This window comes from Arvicola amphibius, chromosome 10 (genome assembly GCF_903992535.2).
Source record: "Arvicola amphibius chromosome 10, mArvAmp1.2, whole genome shotgun sequence".
NCBI lineage: Eukaryota > Metazoa > Chordata > Mammalia > Rodentia > Cricetidae > Arvicola > Arvicola amphibius.
The window spans coordinates 92,576,532-92,593,997 of NC_052056.1; the positions used below are offsets into that span (position 1 = coordinate 92,576,532).

The following is a 17,466-nucleotide window of genomic DNA, read 5'->3' on the forward strand; positions in this document are numbered from 1 at the left end:
GTCACTTTCTTTTGTGTCCTGCCTGTCCAATTAGGACAGCATATCATCAGCAGTTAAGGTGAGAACATTTTCTTGCCCAGTGTCTTACTTTTGCCACAAAGAATATAAACTCCATGTGGAGTTTCTTCAGTGCCCATGATCTTCTCTGAAGTAGATTAGTGCTGCCAGGGGCAGACATGTCTCATTGTCATAAAAAGGAAGAGCTTAGGTTATTAAAATATCTTAAATGCCATATTCTATAGATCTTTGAAGTGTTTGAGGATGACCTGTCTAAAAATATATCTTTGCTTGACCTTGAAAACATACCTAATATGACTACAAGTTCAATTATACTAGGTGATTAACTACTAACCTGCATTTCCTTATTAATCAAAACTAGTAGTTGCCTTTTAAAAGCAGACTCAATAATCTACCTTTTTATCTTACCAAGGTTCTCTTCAGGACACGATCGCAGCCCCTTCCCCCACCAGGCTCAGCCCTAACCCAGTCCACCTTCATCTACCTAATGCTGTGTGACTCTAATGAACTGGACAGAAACCCTTGCCTTATGAGCTGGCTACAATTCCTAGAACAGAAAAGAAGAACTTATGTTCTTATTTGATTTTCTGAAGACAGTCTCATGTAACCTAGGCTGATCCCAAACTCCCTATGTAACCAAGGCCGACACTGAACTTCTGATTTTCCAGCCTTCATATTCCAAAGGTTGGTCGGGATTGCATGTGTGCACCACAATGCCCAGGTTATGTGATGCGGCCAAGAGAACCCAGGACCTCATACATGATATACAAGCACTCTTCCAGCTGAGCCACACCCAGCCCCTCACTGGGGATTCTAGGCAGGAGCTCGACCACTGAGCCACACCCCCTCCAGCCTGAAAAGCTGAGGTTTACACAGTTAGCCCAAAGTCTCATCAGCCCTTAACCAGAGACAAGAGTGTGGGAACAGGATGGGGGACTGGCAGATGATCAGAAATGCTAGTTTCAGTTACTGGATGGCAATTTGAGGATGAAAACTAGGAACAGAGCCAACTAGGATGAAATGGTTAAGTTTGGAAAGTAACTAAAGCAGAGCATTGACAAAGTCAGGAAGGATTCACGGGCATCCAAACAAGTGTTCCCCAGGAACCTGGGCATCCAGGCCACATGGCTGAGCTCTGACAGGCACTACTATCATTGGAACCTGTTAGCTTCCTGCCTCAGTCTCTGGGCTGGGATTGCAGGTGTGTACCACCATGCACAGCTGCTCCAGGCTTACTCTCACTGCCCTCCCAAACTCCTGCGATTCAACTAAGGCCTCCTGAATGCCAGCCAAGTGCCTACCACTGAGTTACACCCCAACCCCTCACTGGGGGATTCTAGGCAGGAGCTCTAATGTTGAGCCATGCCCCTGCCCACTGACTTGTTGCCCTGCCCAACTTTTATTCTCCTACCTAAGTTCAGAAGTCTTCAGTGCTCCTGGGAACCTTAAGAGGATAGATACAGGCCCATCCACTGGAGACACAACACCTACACCAGAATAAACCCCAGGCAGCTGGGCGTGTGACTCATGCCCATGAGTCCTCCATTCAGGGGACCAAGGCAGGGGCAAATCCTGAGTTAACAGTCAAACAAAATAAAATCCAGGACTTGAATTCCCAAGCCTAGAAGCTCCCATCCCAGGATGGGGCAACATCGAGACATCCCATCTGCCAGTCTCCTGAGATTTCTCCTGCAGGAAGCCTGTCTTGGTTCCCCACCCCCCACACACCTATCAAACTATAAGCACCGTGATTTCTGGGGTTCGAGCAGATGTAAGGGGATTTAAGTGTTCCTCCAGGGGAGACTAGGGTTCTGAAGAATAAAACCCAGTGCCTCTCTCCCCTGTGAACCACAACCAGCTCTCCCAGGCTTCTCTGCAGTCCGTTTTCTTTTTCCTCCACTGGGTGTTCCAGATCATGCCCTGGCCACCATATATGTATGGTGCATGTAGTATGCATGTCACCATACCTGTCTTACTTTCTGCTTTGACATGGGGTCTCACTGAGTTGTGCAGGCTTGCCTTCAGCTTGTGATCCAGAGCTGGCATCTACATTTCTGCTGGAAGGATGTCCTAGACCCCCTAGGGTGCTCAGGGAAGTGACCCCGAGTCAGACTAGTTCTGTCCCACCTGCTTTTGCTGGAATTGACGGCTCTGCCCGTGAGCGCAACAAACTGAAGGTCTCTCATTTGTGGCTGGGCCTCAAGGCTCAGGCGGCAGGACTCAGAGGAGGGACTCATAAACACAGGCTTGGAGAAGCCAAGATCAAGGAAAACGCACCACAAAAAAAGGTCTTCCAAGTTGAGCCCTGCAAACGGTTACTGGGACCAGGAAACAGACTAATACATAAACATTCTTTATAGCCGGGCGTGGTGGCGCACACCTTGAATCCCAGCACTCCGGGAGGCAGAGGCAGGTGGATCTCTGTAAGTTAGAGGCCAAACTGGTCAGGTTCCAAAACTCCACAGAGAAACCTTGTCTCGGGAAAACCAAAATCGAAAAAAACAAAAAAGTGATCCTCAGCTATGCCATGAGCTGAAGGGCATCAGTTCAATCCCTGGGATCCACACAGTAGGACAGAACTGACCCCCAAATCAACTCCACATGTGCCCCACAGCGCACACACACACACCAAGAAATATTCTCCCCCACCCCCAAGGTTCTTCTTTATTCCCATAATGCTCAGAGGGATGAAGTCACTTGCCTGAGGCTACTCGGCAGGTCAGTGGTCAAGCTGGAACTTGAACCCACTCCTGCCTGGCTTCAAAGGCCCTGCCTGATGTTTGCAATGCCCTCCACTGTGAGTCGGGAATGCCCTGAGGAGGTGCCATGGCCTCTGACTCAGGAAGACCAAAGAGCATTTCAGCTTAGAGGTGCTGAGACCAGAGTCTCAGGCTGTGGCTGGCCCAGGGTGGGCGGGCAATGGATCTGGATCAAAGAGGAGGATGTGGTTTGCCCACCTGCCTGGGAGCAGGGCGGGTGCTGCCAGTGCTGTGTTGGCACCTGGAAGCCAGGGTGCATGGAGGAAGAGGGGCGTCACCTCCCTTGCAGGGCCCCACTCACCCCCAGCCTGGGCCTTGCTGCTAGAAGCAGCTATTCCTGAAAAACCAGCTCCTAGACAAACACAAAGACCAACCTGGCCCAGGCACAAGAACCCCCCAGAAGCGGCCAGGACCACCCTGGAGATGGGTGAGCTGGCAGGGGTCCTGTTCTACTGATGAGCCACCTGGGAGTATCCCAGGTCCCATCCGCACCCAGAGTTTTCCAGAGTCTCTCACTGAGTGCTGGTACCAAGGGTCCAACCATTATGGACTTAAGGAGACATGGGAGAGATGCAGGGTGGGGGCGGGGTGCTGAGGTTGGCAAAACTTGTCAGGGGAAGGCCAGGATAACCAGATAACCATACACACACACAGACACACACACACACACACACACACACTCAGAGAGAGAGACAGACAGACAGACAAGTTTAAAAACCTCCAAACTCATGGCTGGGGTTGAAGCTTAATTGTAAAAAGCTTGCTTAGTATGTGTGAGTTTCTGGATTTTAGCCACAGTACAGAGAGGGAGGGAAGAAGGTAGGGAGGGAGGGAGGGAGGGAGGGAGGAGGGAGGGAGGGAGGAGGGAGGGAGGAAGGACACGAGAAGAAACAAAACCCACAAAAAACCCACATCTCAGCCAGGAGTGGTCGTGTACACTTGTGACCCCCTAGCTCTCAGGATGCTGAGGCAGAAGGACCAAGAGTTCAAGACCAACCTGAGCTATATAGTGAGAAGTCAACTCAAAACACTCACAAGGGCAAGCAAGATGGCTTAACAGGTAAGGGCACTTGCTACCACACCTGACAACTTCTTCGACCCCCAGAATCCATACAGTGGAAGAATAGACGGTTTTTCAAATTGCCCTCTGACCTCCAAATGTGCACTGTGGCACATGCATGCCCACCCAATAAATAAACCGTCTAAAAAAAATAGAGATGGGGATCAGTTGTAGAGCGTTCGCCTCACAGGCACAAAGCACTCTTCAATCCCAGCACTGCATGAGTCAGACATGGGGATACACGCATGTAATCCAGCACTGCATGAATCAGACATGGGGATACACGCATGTAATCCAGCACTGCATGAGTCAGGCATGGGGATACATGCATGTAATCCAGCACTGCATGAATCAGACACGGGGATACATGCATGTAATCCAGCACTGCATGAATCAGACATGTGGATACACTCATGTAATCCCAGCACTGCATGAGTCAGACATGGGGATACACGCATGTGATCCAGCACTGCATGAGTCAGACATGGGGATACACTCATGTAATCCCAGCACTGCATGAGTCAGACATGGGGATACATGCATGTAATCCAGCACTGCATGAGTCAGACATGGGGATACATGCATGTAATCCAGCACTGCATGAGTCAGACATGGGGATACACGCATGTAATCCAGCACTGCATGAGTCAGGCATGGGGATACATGCATGTAATCCAGCACTGCATGAATCAGACATGTGGATACACTCATGTAATCCCAGCACTGCATGAGTCAGACATGTGGATACACGCATGTAATCCCAGCACTGCATGAATCAGACATAGGGATACACGCATGTGATCCCAGAACTTGAAAAGAGGCAGGAAGCTAAGAAATTCAAGGTCATCCTTGGCTAAATACTGTGATTTACAGGTCAACCTGAGACCCTGTCTCAAGAAAGAGGAGAGGAAAAAGAGAGGGGGGGAGGGCCTCATCATACAGATAGACAGACAGACACACATGCACACAAGTGCGCGCCCAAGGTAATACAGTATGCTCTATTCTTTCTCACATAAGTCACAGTCACATGGCCTTCCCATCCTGCTTCCCTACCCACAAAAGCAACTTGGAATTTCCACACCAAACAAAGTGGCTACAGCTATGGACACATAACCGGGGACCCCTAACTCCCAGCTGACTCCTGGAGCAAGGAGAACCTAAGAAGTGGACACGACATCACTCAGCAGACGGCTCCCCTGCCTGGTACCATCCCAAGCCTAGCTCTCCTGGCCCTACAGCACAGATTCTGTTCCAGAGCCCACCTGGGCGGCGGAGGATCCGGGACCAGCGGCCCCGAGGGTGGCAGCAGGAAGGTGAAATTTCATCGCAGGGGCTGGCTGTGTGAGTCACCAGAAACGCCGGATGAAATTCCAGCTCCTGAGACCAGAGGTGGGTACATTCCTGGCCTCAGGTCAGCTCTCAAAGGGGGCAGGGAAGGTGCTCCTGTGCAAAAGGGAAAGAGAGCCGGGCGGTGGTGGTGCACACCCTTAATCCCAGCACTTGGGAGGCAGAGGCAGGTGGATCTCTGTGAGTTTGAGGCCAGCTTGGGCTACAGAGGGAGTTCCAGGACAGGCTCCAAAGATACAGAAAAAAATCCTGTCTCGAAAAACCAACCAAACAACAAAAACAACAAAGAGGAAAGAGGCCCCCCCACACCATTTTGGGTAGTTCTAAAGCACACGAGCTCTCAGGGAATGCCTGGATTGTCCCTGAGATGTACCTTGGGATGTGTGTGTGACACAACCACACAGTGTCCAACTGAGTGACCGACAGGCCTGGTGTGGAATACCTATAATCCCAGAACTCGGGAGACTGATGCAGGAGGATCTCAGAGTTTGAGACCCATTTTTACAAAATTAGTCTCACGCTAACCTGGGCTATGAGAGCGACCCTGTCTCAAACAGAGTGATTATGGATTTAGCTGAGTGGTACAATGCCTACCTAGAATCGCCCAGGGAGGTGCAGGAGGCATGGCTCAGCCGTGGAGTGCTTGCCTAGAGTCCCTCAGCAAGGTATTATGGACTCTCACGAGTCAGCAACAGAGTGCCCAGTAAGCAAATGCAAAACCATTAGTTCAATGGGGGTGAGAAGAAAGATATCCAAAAAGATTTACTTCCGGTCCACACTACACCAAGGGCAGTACAAGTGCAAGAAGCCAGCCTCCAGGGCCATATACTCTGTCATCCCATCTACGTGACACTCCAGAAACATAAGATTAGAAACAGAATATTGATCAGTAACTGTCAGGGATGGGGGTTGATGGCCTGACAGAGACTGAAGGAGCATCCCCTGCTCTGATAAATGTGGGATCATGTCGGTATGTCACACCAAAAAAAGACCTGTGCTGGTGTAGGCTTGTCGCCAGCTGTCCCCGAGCCAGCCAGCCAAAATATACATACATAGCCATGACTGGTGAGAGGCATGGGTGCTATCTGGAGATTACCACTAAGGGCAAGAGCCCTGCACATTTCCCATTGGCTGGTGGAATAGCCAATGGATGGGTGGAAAAATAAGACTCCCCGCTCTTTTCATTTTGTTTTCAATCTTCTTTATTAAATTTAATATAAATTTTTATGTGTATGTGCTAACGTGAGCTTATGTGCACCACACGTGTACAGGAGCCCCAAGGAGGCCAGAAAAGGACACCAGAGACCTGGGACTAGAGTTTCAGGTGTTTGCGAGTTGACGGAGAACCAAACCTGGGTCCTCTGCCAGAGCAGCAAGCACTTTTAACAGCCGAGGCCCCTCTCCAGACACAATCCAAAAGTGTTGTTTTATTTTTGAGACAATCGATAGGTTGCCCAGGCTTGGTCTCAATCTCATAATCCTCCTGCCTCAGTCTCCCTAAGGCACACTCTCACAAACACATATACACATAATAATCAAGAATGAAATATTGGGGTCAGAAATATGGCTCAGTGCTTAGCACTAGACCTTGCAGAGGACCAGGGTTCGATTCCCAGCACCTACATGATGGCTTGAAAGCGTCTGAAACCCAGCTCCAGAGAATATGATGCCCTCTTCTGAATTCCCTGGGCACTGGGCATGCAGTTCATACACAGAGAAAGATGGGTGCAAAACACTCATCCACATAAAATAGCGATAACAATAAAAAGTAACTAGAAACGTTTATAAAAATGAAGAGAGACTCAAGCTAGCCCTTGATTGGTACCACCATGCAACACCTCAGGTCTGCATCAGAGCATGAGGGCCCGCACAGTGGGGTGTAGTGAATCTTAGCACTCAGGAGACAGAGGGGCCAGAGCTCTGTGAGATCAATGCTAGCCTGGTCTATATAGCAAGTTCCAGGCTAGACAGAGCTATACGGTGATACAAACATACCCTGTCTCAAAAAAAAAAAAAAAAAAAAGAATGAATGAATGAAAGAAAAAGAAAGGAAGGAAGGAAGGAAGGAAGGAAGAAAGAAAGAAAGAAAGAAAGAAAGAAAGAAAGAAAGAAAGAAAGAAAGAAAGAAAGAAAAACATTGCCAGGTGTGGGCTCCTTAATCTTGTACGCTAAGAACCATAAACTAAAGAAATCTCCACCCATGAACTCTTACCAGCCTGCAGTATTTAGTTATAGCCACAGTAAATGGGCCGAGACACATGTGCTCATTTCACGTCCCCCAGGGAGGCAGCCCTTCTCCCCAGCCTGTGACATAGGAAGAGATGCCAACTTCCTACCTTAACACTGTCTGGGGACAGCAGAGACATGGTCTCCTAGGGTTCAGTTTTGGCTTTACAATTTTTTGTTTTGTTTTGGGGGTTTTGGTTTTTGTTTTTTCGGGACAGGGTTTCTCTGTGTAGCTTTGGAGCCTGACCTAGAACTCATGTTGTAGACCAGGCTAGCCTTGAGCTCACAGAGATCTGCCTGCCTCTGCCTCCTGAGTGCTGAGATTAAAGGCGTGCGCCACCATTTCCTGGCTGATTTTTGTTTTTTGAGGCAGGGTTTCTCTGTGTAACAGCTCTGGCTGTACTGGACCTCCCTCTGCAGACCAGGCTAGCCTTGAACTCAGAGATCTGCCTGCCTCTGCCTCCCAAAAATAAACCCCAAAACAAGAGGTTCTTATACTTGGGATCTGAGAGCCCTAAATTTTCATGTCACTCAGACCTCCAGGGACCTCAGGCCCCAGTGAAGTAAACTGTAAACGCCACTAAAAAAGTTAAAGACAAGCCCGGCAGTGGCACAAACCTTTAATCCCAGCATTCAGGAGGCAGAGGCAGGCGGATCTCTGTGAGTTTGAGGCCAGCCTGGTCTACAGAGTGAGTTCCAGGACAGTCAAGGATACACAGAGAAACCTTATCTCGAAAAAATAAAAAACAAACAAATATTTTAAAAAAAAGAAGGGCTGGGGTGATGGCTTAGTTGGCAAAGCGCTTGCGGCACAAACGTGAGGACCCATGTTCAATCCCCGAAACCAACAGAGCCAAGCACAGCGTCAGTGAGGTGGCTCAGTGGGTCATAGAGCTTACCACCAACCTGACAGATCTGAGTCCAGTCCCCAGGACCCACGTGGTGGGAGGACAGAATCAACTCCTGAAAGTTATCCTCTGAACTACACACACGCGCTCTGGTGCACACGCACGTGATATACACACAACAATAATTAAAGTCAGGCGTGGTAGCACTTCTAATCCCAGCACTAGGAAGGCAGAAATGGGCAGGTCTCTGAGGGTCACTGGACAGTCAGCCAAGGTTCCACAGCAAACACTAGGTCAATGAGAGACCCTGTCTCAAAACTCAATGGTTAGCGAAATCACTCAGTGGCTAAGGCATGGACTGTCCTTGCAGAGAACCCCAGTGTGGCTCCCAGCAACCATGTCAGGTGGCTCACGACCACCTGTACCTCCGGTTCCAAATCATCAGTCACCCACCTCTGGCTTCCACATGCCAATACAAACATGTGGCATGTGCGCACGCAAGAATGCGTGCGCGCCATACACACACACACACACACACACACACACACAAATAAAACAATTCTAAACAAACAAAACCAAGGTGGAAAAACAATACAAGGCAGACAGCTTCTAAGAAACAGAATATCCAGGCTAACTTCTGAGCTACACAACACACACACACACACACACACACACACACACGTATACACACACACAAAAAGCTAAGAGAACTATAATCAGGCCAACTTGCTCTGTCCCCGGAGCCTTAATTTGACCCCTGACCCCAAGCCCCTCCCTTCTCTCCCCTATATCCTCAGTACCCTACAGAACAAAATTATAAGGCTAGCAGATAAACCCCAAGATCTCCTGTTCAGGGTGCTCTATAAATGAACAGTAGTTCTTAGCTGAACTGCGTCATCCGTGACTTATCTGCAGTCCAAATTTAACCGGCCATCCTTATTTTTATTAGCTAGAGCTAGACTTCAGCAGCAGGCGGTCCTGAAGGAGGGAGACAGGTAAACCTCCGAAGAGCTCCAGGCTCCACTGCGGGTCAAGAAAGGTGTCGGGAATGAGAGTCCCACCCTCCCTGTCCGGAACACACTCTGTGAGTCATCCCACACCCAGAGACGGATAAAGTCCATCCACCGAAGAGAAGCTCATCTCCCTGAGCTGGCGCTCGGCGCCTCTTCCTGTCCATGACCATCACCTGGGCGCTGTGTCTGAAACTGACAAAGCAGCCAATCACAGGCCTGTCAAGTTAGGTCCTTCAAGGCCAACAACCCAAGGTGGGTGCAGGGGCGAAGGCTCCTCTTGGGTCACAGGGCAAGGCGGGGGTGAACTGCAAGAAAAACCAGGCTCCTCAGCATCCCAGCACCCTGTGCACCCCCAATAAGTTGCTGAACTTAAGTGACCATCAGAACAGGAAGACTAACAGGAAGGAAGACGTCGAGGCAGCCATGAAGATCTGCCTGGGGGGGGGGGGGTAAGACCCGGAGTCACATTAGCTTTCTATTGTGTGGTTTATTGTGCCATTTATTTAGTGTGGTTTATAACAAAATCTCTATCATTCCACTTTAACAACGAAGACTCGAGAGCCAGATTGCTGGGGTGAAAGCCCGTTTAGCTCAGAGAGGTAGAGGAAGCACCCAGCTGGCCGTCCTCCGCCATCGTCCCAGAAACCTCTCCTTTCTCCTACCATCTCAAACATCTCTCAAACTCGATATCCCTCCCTTCCTCTTCCTGCGTGTCTCTCTACCCATCCTCCTGCATTCTGCCTTTTTGTGTGTGTGCATGCACTAGTGTTTGCCATGGATGCTGGGTCCCCTGGAACTGGAGTTACAGACAGCTGTAAGTGCTGGGAATTGAACCCAGGTCCTCCAGAAGAGCAGTCAGTGCTCTTAACCACCAAGCACCTCTCCAGTCCCATCCTGCTTCTTCTCTAATTTTTTTTTTCTTAATAATCCTATGTTCACTCATGGTCATCTGGTTGCTTGCTCTGCCTCTTGACCAATGGTTGCCTTAATCCTATTTACAATATTCAAGCAGAAAGCGCTTGGATTAAAGGTGTGTGCCGGAGCTGAGCCACACCACAACTAGAATCAGGTTTTTCCAGTAAATCATGCAATCTCGGGGGTTGCAGTGTGATCAAATATCCTGCAACATTTCAGCATGTGTGTATGCAAGTGCACACAGAGGCCAAAGGCCTCCTGGGCTGTGCCCCTGCAGGCATCATCCACTTTCTGTTTGTTTTGTCTTTGAGACAGTGTCTCAATATGTACCCCTGGAACTCACTATGTAGACTTGGCAGGCCTCCAACTCAGAGATCCTCCATCCCCCTGCCTCCACCTCCCCAAGTGCCTACACCACCACTCTTAACTACCTTGTTGTTTTTTGTTTGTCTGTTTTTGTTTTTTACAAGATAGGGTTTTTCTTTGTAGCTTTGAAGCCTGTCCTGGGACTCACTCTTTAGATCAGGCTGGCCTCGAACTCACAGAGATCTGTCTGTCTCTGCCTCCCAAGTGCTGGGATGAAAGGCACACGCTGCCACCTTGTTTTGTTTTCTAAGACCAGGAATATGGGCTGGAACCTGACACTCACCAAATAGGCTAGGTGAGCTGGTCTGCAAGCCCCAGGGTCCATTTGACTCCTTGTCCCTAGTACTGGAAAGACAAGTGCACACAACCATATCTGGCTTTTCACACAGGTACTAGGATTGAACGTACATCCTCACGACGTTCCTATTTCCCCAGCTCCAGTCAGGGTTGTTAGACCACAGACATGTGTGTTGACGGGGGCTCCCTGCTCCTCCAAGCTACTCCACTTCTAAGGTCAGAAATCCACCCTTCTCCAGGCCCACCTCCACGGTAAGTCTCTGCTGGAACTTCTCTAGTCTCTGAAGGGTCCATATCTCCATCTCTCTTCATCTGGGAGTGCCCTTATGCAACCTCTGAGTTTACACCAAGTGTGGTGGCACTTGCCTGCAATCCTAGTACTTGGGAAGGCTGAGGTAGAAAGATCATGAGTTCAAGGACAACCTAGGCTACATAGTGAGACCCTGTTTTAAATGAATAAAATAAAAAGCAACTCAGTATGCAGTCTGAGCCCTCAGCCAGGATCCTGTTCTACTCCCTGGAGCTTCTGAATTAACTCCCACAAATCTTGCTTTTCAAGCATCTATCAAGGTTTCTACAGGCCCCAAGCAGCCGGTTTGTCCCAAAAATCCTGGCTTGTGTCACTGGCTGCTTGCTGCACGAACGAACTCACACACAAACACAGACACAGACACACACACACACACACACACACCTGAAGCATCTGAAGAGCGAGATGCAGGAAGAATCAGGCGGGGGGCCACAGCCTTATGTTTGGGGGAGCACATAGGTTGGGATAACTTGACAGAATGTCCCTTGGGTGCCAGGAATGGAAGACATCCTAGAAAGACACTAGGACATGCCTGTAATCCCAGCATTTGGGAGACTGAAGCAGGAGGATTGTCCTGAGTTATAAACTAACTACCTAGCCAGGCTGTGACGACTCACACCTTTAATCTCAGCAGAAGCAGGCAGAGCTCTGTGAGTTTGAGGCCAGCCTGGTCTACAGAGCTTGTTCTAGGACAGCTAGGGCTGTTACACAGAGAAACCCTGTCTCGAAAAAAAAAAAAAAGTACCTAATTAGTCTAATCCTTCACGGCATGGGTATGAGCACACACGCACATACACAGAGAAAATTAATAGAGGGTTTCATTCATTCATTCATTCATTCATTCCAACATGTGAATTCAACAAGTGACTAACAAGCTTCCATCCCCACTCACATCGTGTGCAATCACAGGGACACACTTGAAGAGCTAAGCAAGATAGGGACAGAAGAAAGCCAGGACAGTATGGCAACACAGATGTGGTAGGCTCTGGGGACCAAGCATAATTAGGCAACTCTTGAAGTTTGAAAGAAAAGGGGAAAATTCTACAGGCTTCTACACTGTTCCTTAGCCAGTTCCTCAGAAGGATCCCCTGAGTGCTTCTGGGGTGTCCTTGCCGAGGGCCAAGGTGAGAAAAACCAGGGTCTCGGAGGCCAGGAGATGCTGTCTGTGGTCCCGAGGTCACACTCCAGACATGATGAATACCCCGAGCCTTCCCACCCGGGAAGCTCAGCTTGGGTCCCCAACAACCCAGCTATTACCCAAGTGTGCACGCCCCAATCTCTGCACATGCAGCAATTGAGCAGCTGCCTCCGAGACCTCTATTATTATGTCTGCCTTTCGGACTGTTTCCAAGTCCCAGGCACTAGACTGCCGCGTGTCAGGGGCCGGCTGGGCTCATGGGAGCCTGCCTTACATGATAGCAAAAATGACATTAGTATGTAAATAAATGACCCTTCCCCCCCAAACCCCACATCGAGACAAATCACTTAGTAAGTCAGACATGCCCCTCAAGGTACTGTCCCCAAGAACAAACTCTTGTGTCCAATGACCAGACAAGGAAACCTGCACAGACCCAATGCTTTCTTATTTCCCCTGTCTGGGATCCACTGGGACCCTTGGAGTTGGAACTGGCAATTTCTAGGTCATCCGCAGAGCTGGCTATAAAATAAGATACAGAGCAAGCTGTATACAGAAACAGGATAGGGGGTTCCGACACCCCCCCACCTCCAGGCTAGGCCTATTTCTAGGTCTGCCAATAGCTTCTCTAAAGAGGCCAAACTCAACCTCAGCCACTTCTGAAGCCCTGAACAGGTGACTAACGATGTCGAGACACCGGACAGTATGGGCACCCCATTTTGATGCCCCACTACCCAGCCCCTCCCAGCTGCCAGCCACCATCCTCCTACCACTTCCTCTCGCTCCAAATAGAATAAATAATCGATGTCGGTGCCCTTTCCCTCTGGGAATGACGCTGCTAAAATAAATGAACGGATCAAGGCACCTCCCAAGGCCAGAGACTGGAAGGCCACCACAGAGGAACGCGGAGCACTGACCGCTGAGCACCCCGGACGCTGCTCTGCACTCGGAGCAGTAAGAGAAAGCCCCTACTAAATCCCCAGTCCTCTTAAAAAAAAAAAAAAAAAAAAAAAAAGCCGCGGCGGTCCGGCCACCCCACACTACAGATACACACTCCATAGGTGAGCCCAGCTCCTGAGTTCCTTCACTTCACCAGGATGCGGGACCCAGGAACTGCCACCTCAAGTCTACTCCTGGGATGCCGGGTCACCAGAGCAGACGCCAACAGGAGCTCCACTAGCCTCCTGACTGGGCAGAAGAACTCTAGAGCCACGTCCCCCGCCCGCCGGCTTTCCCTGGGGCCTAGGCTAGGGAAAGGTTCACTCCCAGCTCCTGCCGGGCTGCAAGGCTGGGTGTCACAACGATCAGGATCACTTCTCGAGACTCCGGATGGGGAGACGCTAGGCACCCTTTGGCCCCTCCCCCTCCTCCTCAAGAACTCCGAGACCACCCACAGTCGAGGCTCCCCCAACTTGTTCCTTGGCACCCTCTGTGCCCCTCTTAACTGCCACCGTAAGTCTCTTTACCGTCACCCCCAACCAACCAAAGAGGTCCGGCTCCTACCATGCAAACCAGCCCCTTTACAGAATGACCCCCTAAAAGAAACCACCGCTCTGGGGCAGTGTGCGGACTCGGCTTGCGCTTCGGGAGACAGGAGAGGAAAAAGGGAAAAGGAGGTCTTTAAAAGCCTCTTTCCGACGCCCCCTCCACCAACCTCCCACGGCAGGGCAGCACCACTGACCTCATTCGCCCAACTGTATCCGGGCCTGCTGGGCTCCAGGCCAGTGGGGCGCCTCTCTCGCCACCTCCGGGGAATGTGAGGGTAAAAGGGGTGACGGCTTTCCAGATTCCAGCAGGTATCCGGAGGGAAGAAGCTGACCATCCCAACCCATCCCCCTCCAAACTCGAATTATAATCCCGATCACGTGCACACACACCCCAAAAGGCGGGCCTTAGAATTGAGACACCTGGAGGGGGAGGGGAGGGGAAGGGACCTCCCATGCACACAACACACTGAAAAGGGGGGGCGGGTGTACAAAATAAGGGCTCAAGGCCAAGGCAAGCTCCTGAGCACCCCCTCGCCATCACTCCCCACCCCATCCCCCACTCCCACCCCACCCCCAGTCAAACTTTCTCCTTTTTTACCTTGCAGGATCCCCAAGCGCTCCGGGCGCCCCGGCTCCGGCCCGGCGGCCAGGACTCGCTGGATCCAGTAGCCACTGGCTGCCGAGTTAATAATCCGGGAAGGGGGGGGGGGGGGGGGGGACAGGATCAGTGGAGGGAGGGAGGGAAGGAGGGCGGACGCGGTGCGGGCGGCCGGCCGGGGGCTGCGCGGGCCCCCACCCCCGGCGCGGGCTGCGGCGGAGGGCGGGGCGCGGAGCGAGCGCGAAGCCGAGCCCGGGCTCTGGGAGGTTCTCTCTTTGTTCTGTAATCCCAGTAAGATTGCCAGCCATTCGCCCCGGCCCTAATCCCAGCCCCGCGCAACACCACCCTCCATTGGCTGTCATTTACATACGGGATTAGCCCGCACGGCCCGCCCCGTGCCACGGTGGGGGAGGACTCACAACCTTGGGGCCTTGAGAGTCTCCCAGCCGCAGATTAGAACCCCCTCCCCGGGGACGTCAGGAGATATCAAGGTCACTCAGAGGACGCCTGGAGGATCCCTGGGTGGCTTTCCCTGCTGTTCACTTTTTATCCCGAAGTGTCCAAGGTCGGGAAGGGAGGAATCCCAGGTTTCCATCTTGGATGGCCTGACCCAGTCCTTTTTATTTATTTATATTTATTTCAGGATCCCATAAAGCCCAGGCTGCGGTCAAACTGTTCAGGACCAGAAACTGAGAATAGCCTTGAACACCTGATCCCCTCCCCCCCCCCCCCCCCCCGTTCTGCCTCCCAAGTGCTGGGATTACAACCTGGCACCTACACCAGGGAGGATTTAAACCCATGGCAACACCTGTACATCCTAAAGCCCTGATTGTTGTTTTAGGACAGAGTTTCCCACAGCCCACACTGGCCTCAGACCCTCTGTGTAGCTGAGGGTGACCTTGAATTCCTGATTCTCCTGCCACTGTTTCCCAAATACTGGGCTTACAGGTGAGCACTACCAAACAGAATTTTTGGACCCAGGCTTTTATTTTACCTTCCATCTGACCTTCTGTATGCTACTGTATGGGGGTGGGGGGACACATTCCCCCCCAACCTCCCCAAAGCCGTGTCTTAAATCAACCCAGCAGTTAGTAACCAGGTAGTCAGTCCCCTGAGTGCCTGGGCAGGCCTTTGTTGGAGTAGACACAGCAGAAAGAGAGAGAAGGGGAGCAGACCAGTCCCCACACCATCCAAGGAGGTGTTGCCCAGGTTCTGTAAATTAAAGGTTCGCAGGGCAAGAACATTGGTGGAACATGGCTGCAGTCTCTGCACGCAGGAGTCTGAGGCAGGAAGATTGTGAGTTCACATGAGAATGGGCATCACAGGAAATTCCAGACCAATCTGGTCATACAAAATCGTTGTTTTGAAAATAAAACCTTTTTTTTTTTTTTTTTTTTTTTTTTTGGTGGCTCACATCAATAATCCCAGGGTCTGAAAGTCTAAAGCTAGAGGATTGCTGGGAGTCTGAAGCCCATCTGGCTATGAGATCCTGACTTGAAAAGTTAACACACACGCACACACACACACAGAGTGAGTTAGAAATATAGTTCAGTGAGTAAGCAGAACAATTATCTAGTATGCTTAAAGCCCTGGGATTGACCTTCTGCTCCACATAAAACAGGCTGATTTGACAGCAGGAAGATCGGGAGTTTGGGGTCATCCTAAGCAACATAGTGTGTTTGAGGCCAGCCTGATTTACAAGAGAACCTGTCATAAAGACAAACAAACAAGGATCTACCAGATCCTAACAGTGCCTGCCTGGTCTTCCAGGCCCCCTCATACAAACACATCAGGCCTTAGTGACAATTAACCTCAACTGACCATCTCTAGGGACAAGCTCATTAGCCTCTCCCTCAGGGAACTCCTCCCCTCAGCAGGCCAAGGAGAGGCCAGAGGGGCCCTTGTGCCCTGCCCATAGAGGGTGCTGGGCAGAGCAACAGGGACCAGGAATGAGGTCATAGGTGATGGCCCCTGGAGACCTAAGGATGCCTCGAGGCCACCTAAGTAGTTCCTCTGACCTACTTGCCTGGTATCTGCCCTGATTAGACAGCAAGGTCAGGGCAAACGTCAAAGGTCTGGTGACTGAGTGTGTGAGTTCAAATCCTGGCTCTTCCAGTTTCTATCCAAGTGACCCGGGGCAAGGTAGTTCCCCTGTCTGAGTCTCCACTTCCCCCTTCCCACAGCCTCTCGGTCAACCACAGCCTGACTCCCACGGTGGGTGACGCTGCAAATGGCCATCGTGTGTTAATTGTCTGCTAAAGGAAAGTCATGTGACATGTCATGTAAGATCTCTATGCCTTGTTGGGGACATGCCTACTATCCTAGCTGCTCAGAGACTGAGGCAGGAGGATTGAAAATTCATTGGCTGGCAAGATGGCCAAGTGGGTTAAGGCACTTGCCACCAAGCCAGATGACCTGAGTTTGATTCCCAGGTCCCATGTGGTGGAAGCGGGAGAACCAACTCCATCAAGTTGCCCTCTGACCTCCACACGTGTGCCATGGCACATGAATGTGTGTACACACACATACACACACACACACACACAAATAAGCAAGCAAACAAATAAATATAAACAAAAAAGTTTAAAACTACCCCAGGCTACATATTGAGAATTTGTCTTAAAATAAAAGGGGCTGGGTGTGGTAGCACATGGGTTTAGTCCCACCATCCGGCAGAGGCAGGCGGATCTCTGTGAGTTCGAGGCCAGCCTGGTCTACAGAGCGAGTTCCAGGACAGCGGGGGCTCCATAGTGAGACCCTGTCAAAAAAGCAATAGCAAAAAAGGAAAGGATCTGAGATGATAGCTCAGTTGGTTCGGTTCTGCGTGTGAGCCCTACACCCCAGGAATGGCTCCACAGTTACTAACACATACTACTCATTTCAGTCCTCAGCACCACCTCTGGGTGTCCTGAAACTTTAGTTCCAGGGATCCAACGACATCACCAGCACCTACATTCAAATGTACATATCCACCCACACACCCACACATACATAGCCTAAAATTTTAAAATAAATTTAAGGCTTTAAGTTTCAATTTAAAAAGTTAAACAAGCCTTTAATCCCAGCACTCGGGAGGCAGAGGCAGGT

General features: G+C 50.6%; 1 protein-coding gene across 2 annotated transcripts in view; it reads right to left on the reverse strand.

The window, feature by feature from the left end:
* Gtf2ird1 (GTF2I repeat domain containing 1) overlaps positions 1–14,132 on the reverse strand; it is a 92,546-nt gene extending 78,414 nt beyond the window's left edge. For both annotated transcript variants that reach the window (XM_042055931.1, XM_038346878.1), the window contains exon 1: positions 13,976–14,132. In XM_042055931.1, coding sequence (XP_041911865.1) covers positions 13,976–14,116 — 141 coding nt within the window. In that variant the 5' untranslated portion in view covers positions 14,117–14,132. The remainder of the gene's footprint in view (positions 1–13,975) is intronic.
* Positions 14,133–17,466: the final 3,334 nt, after the last annotated feature.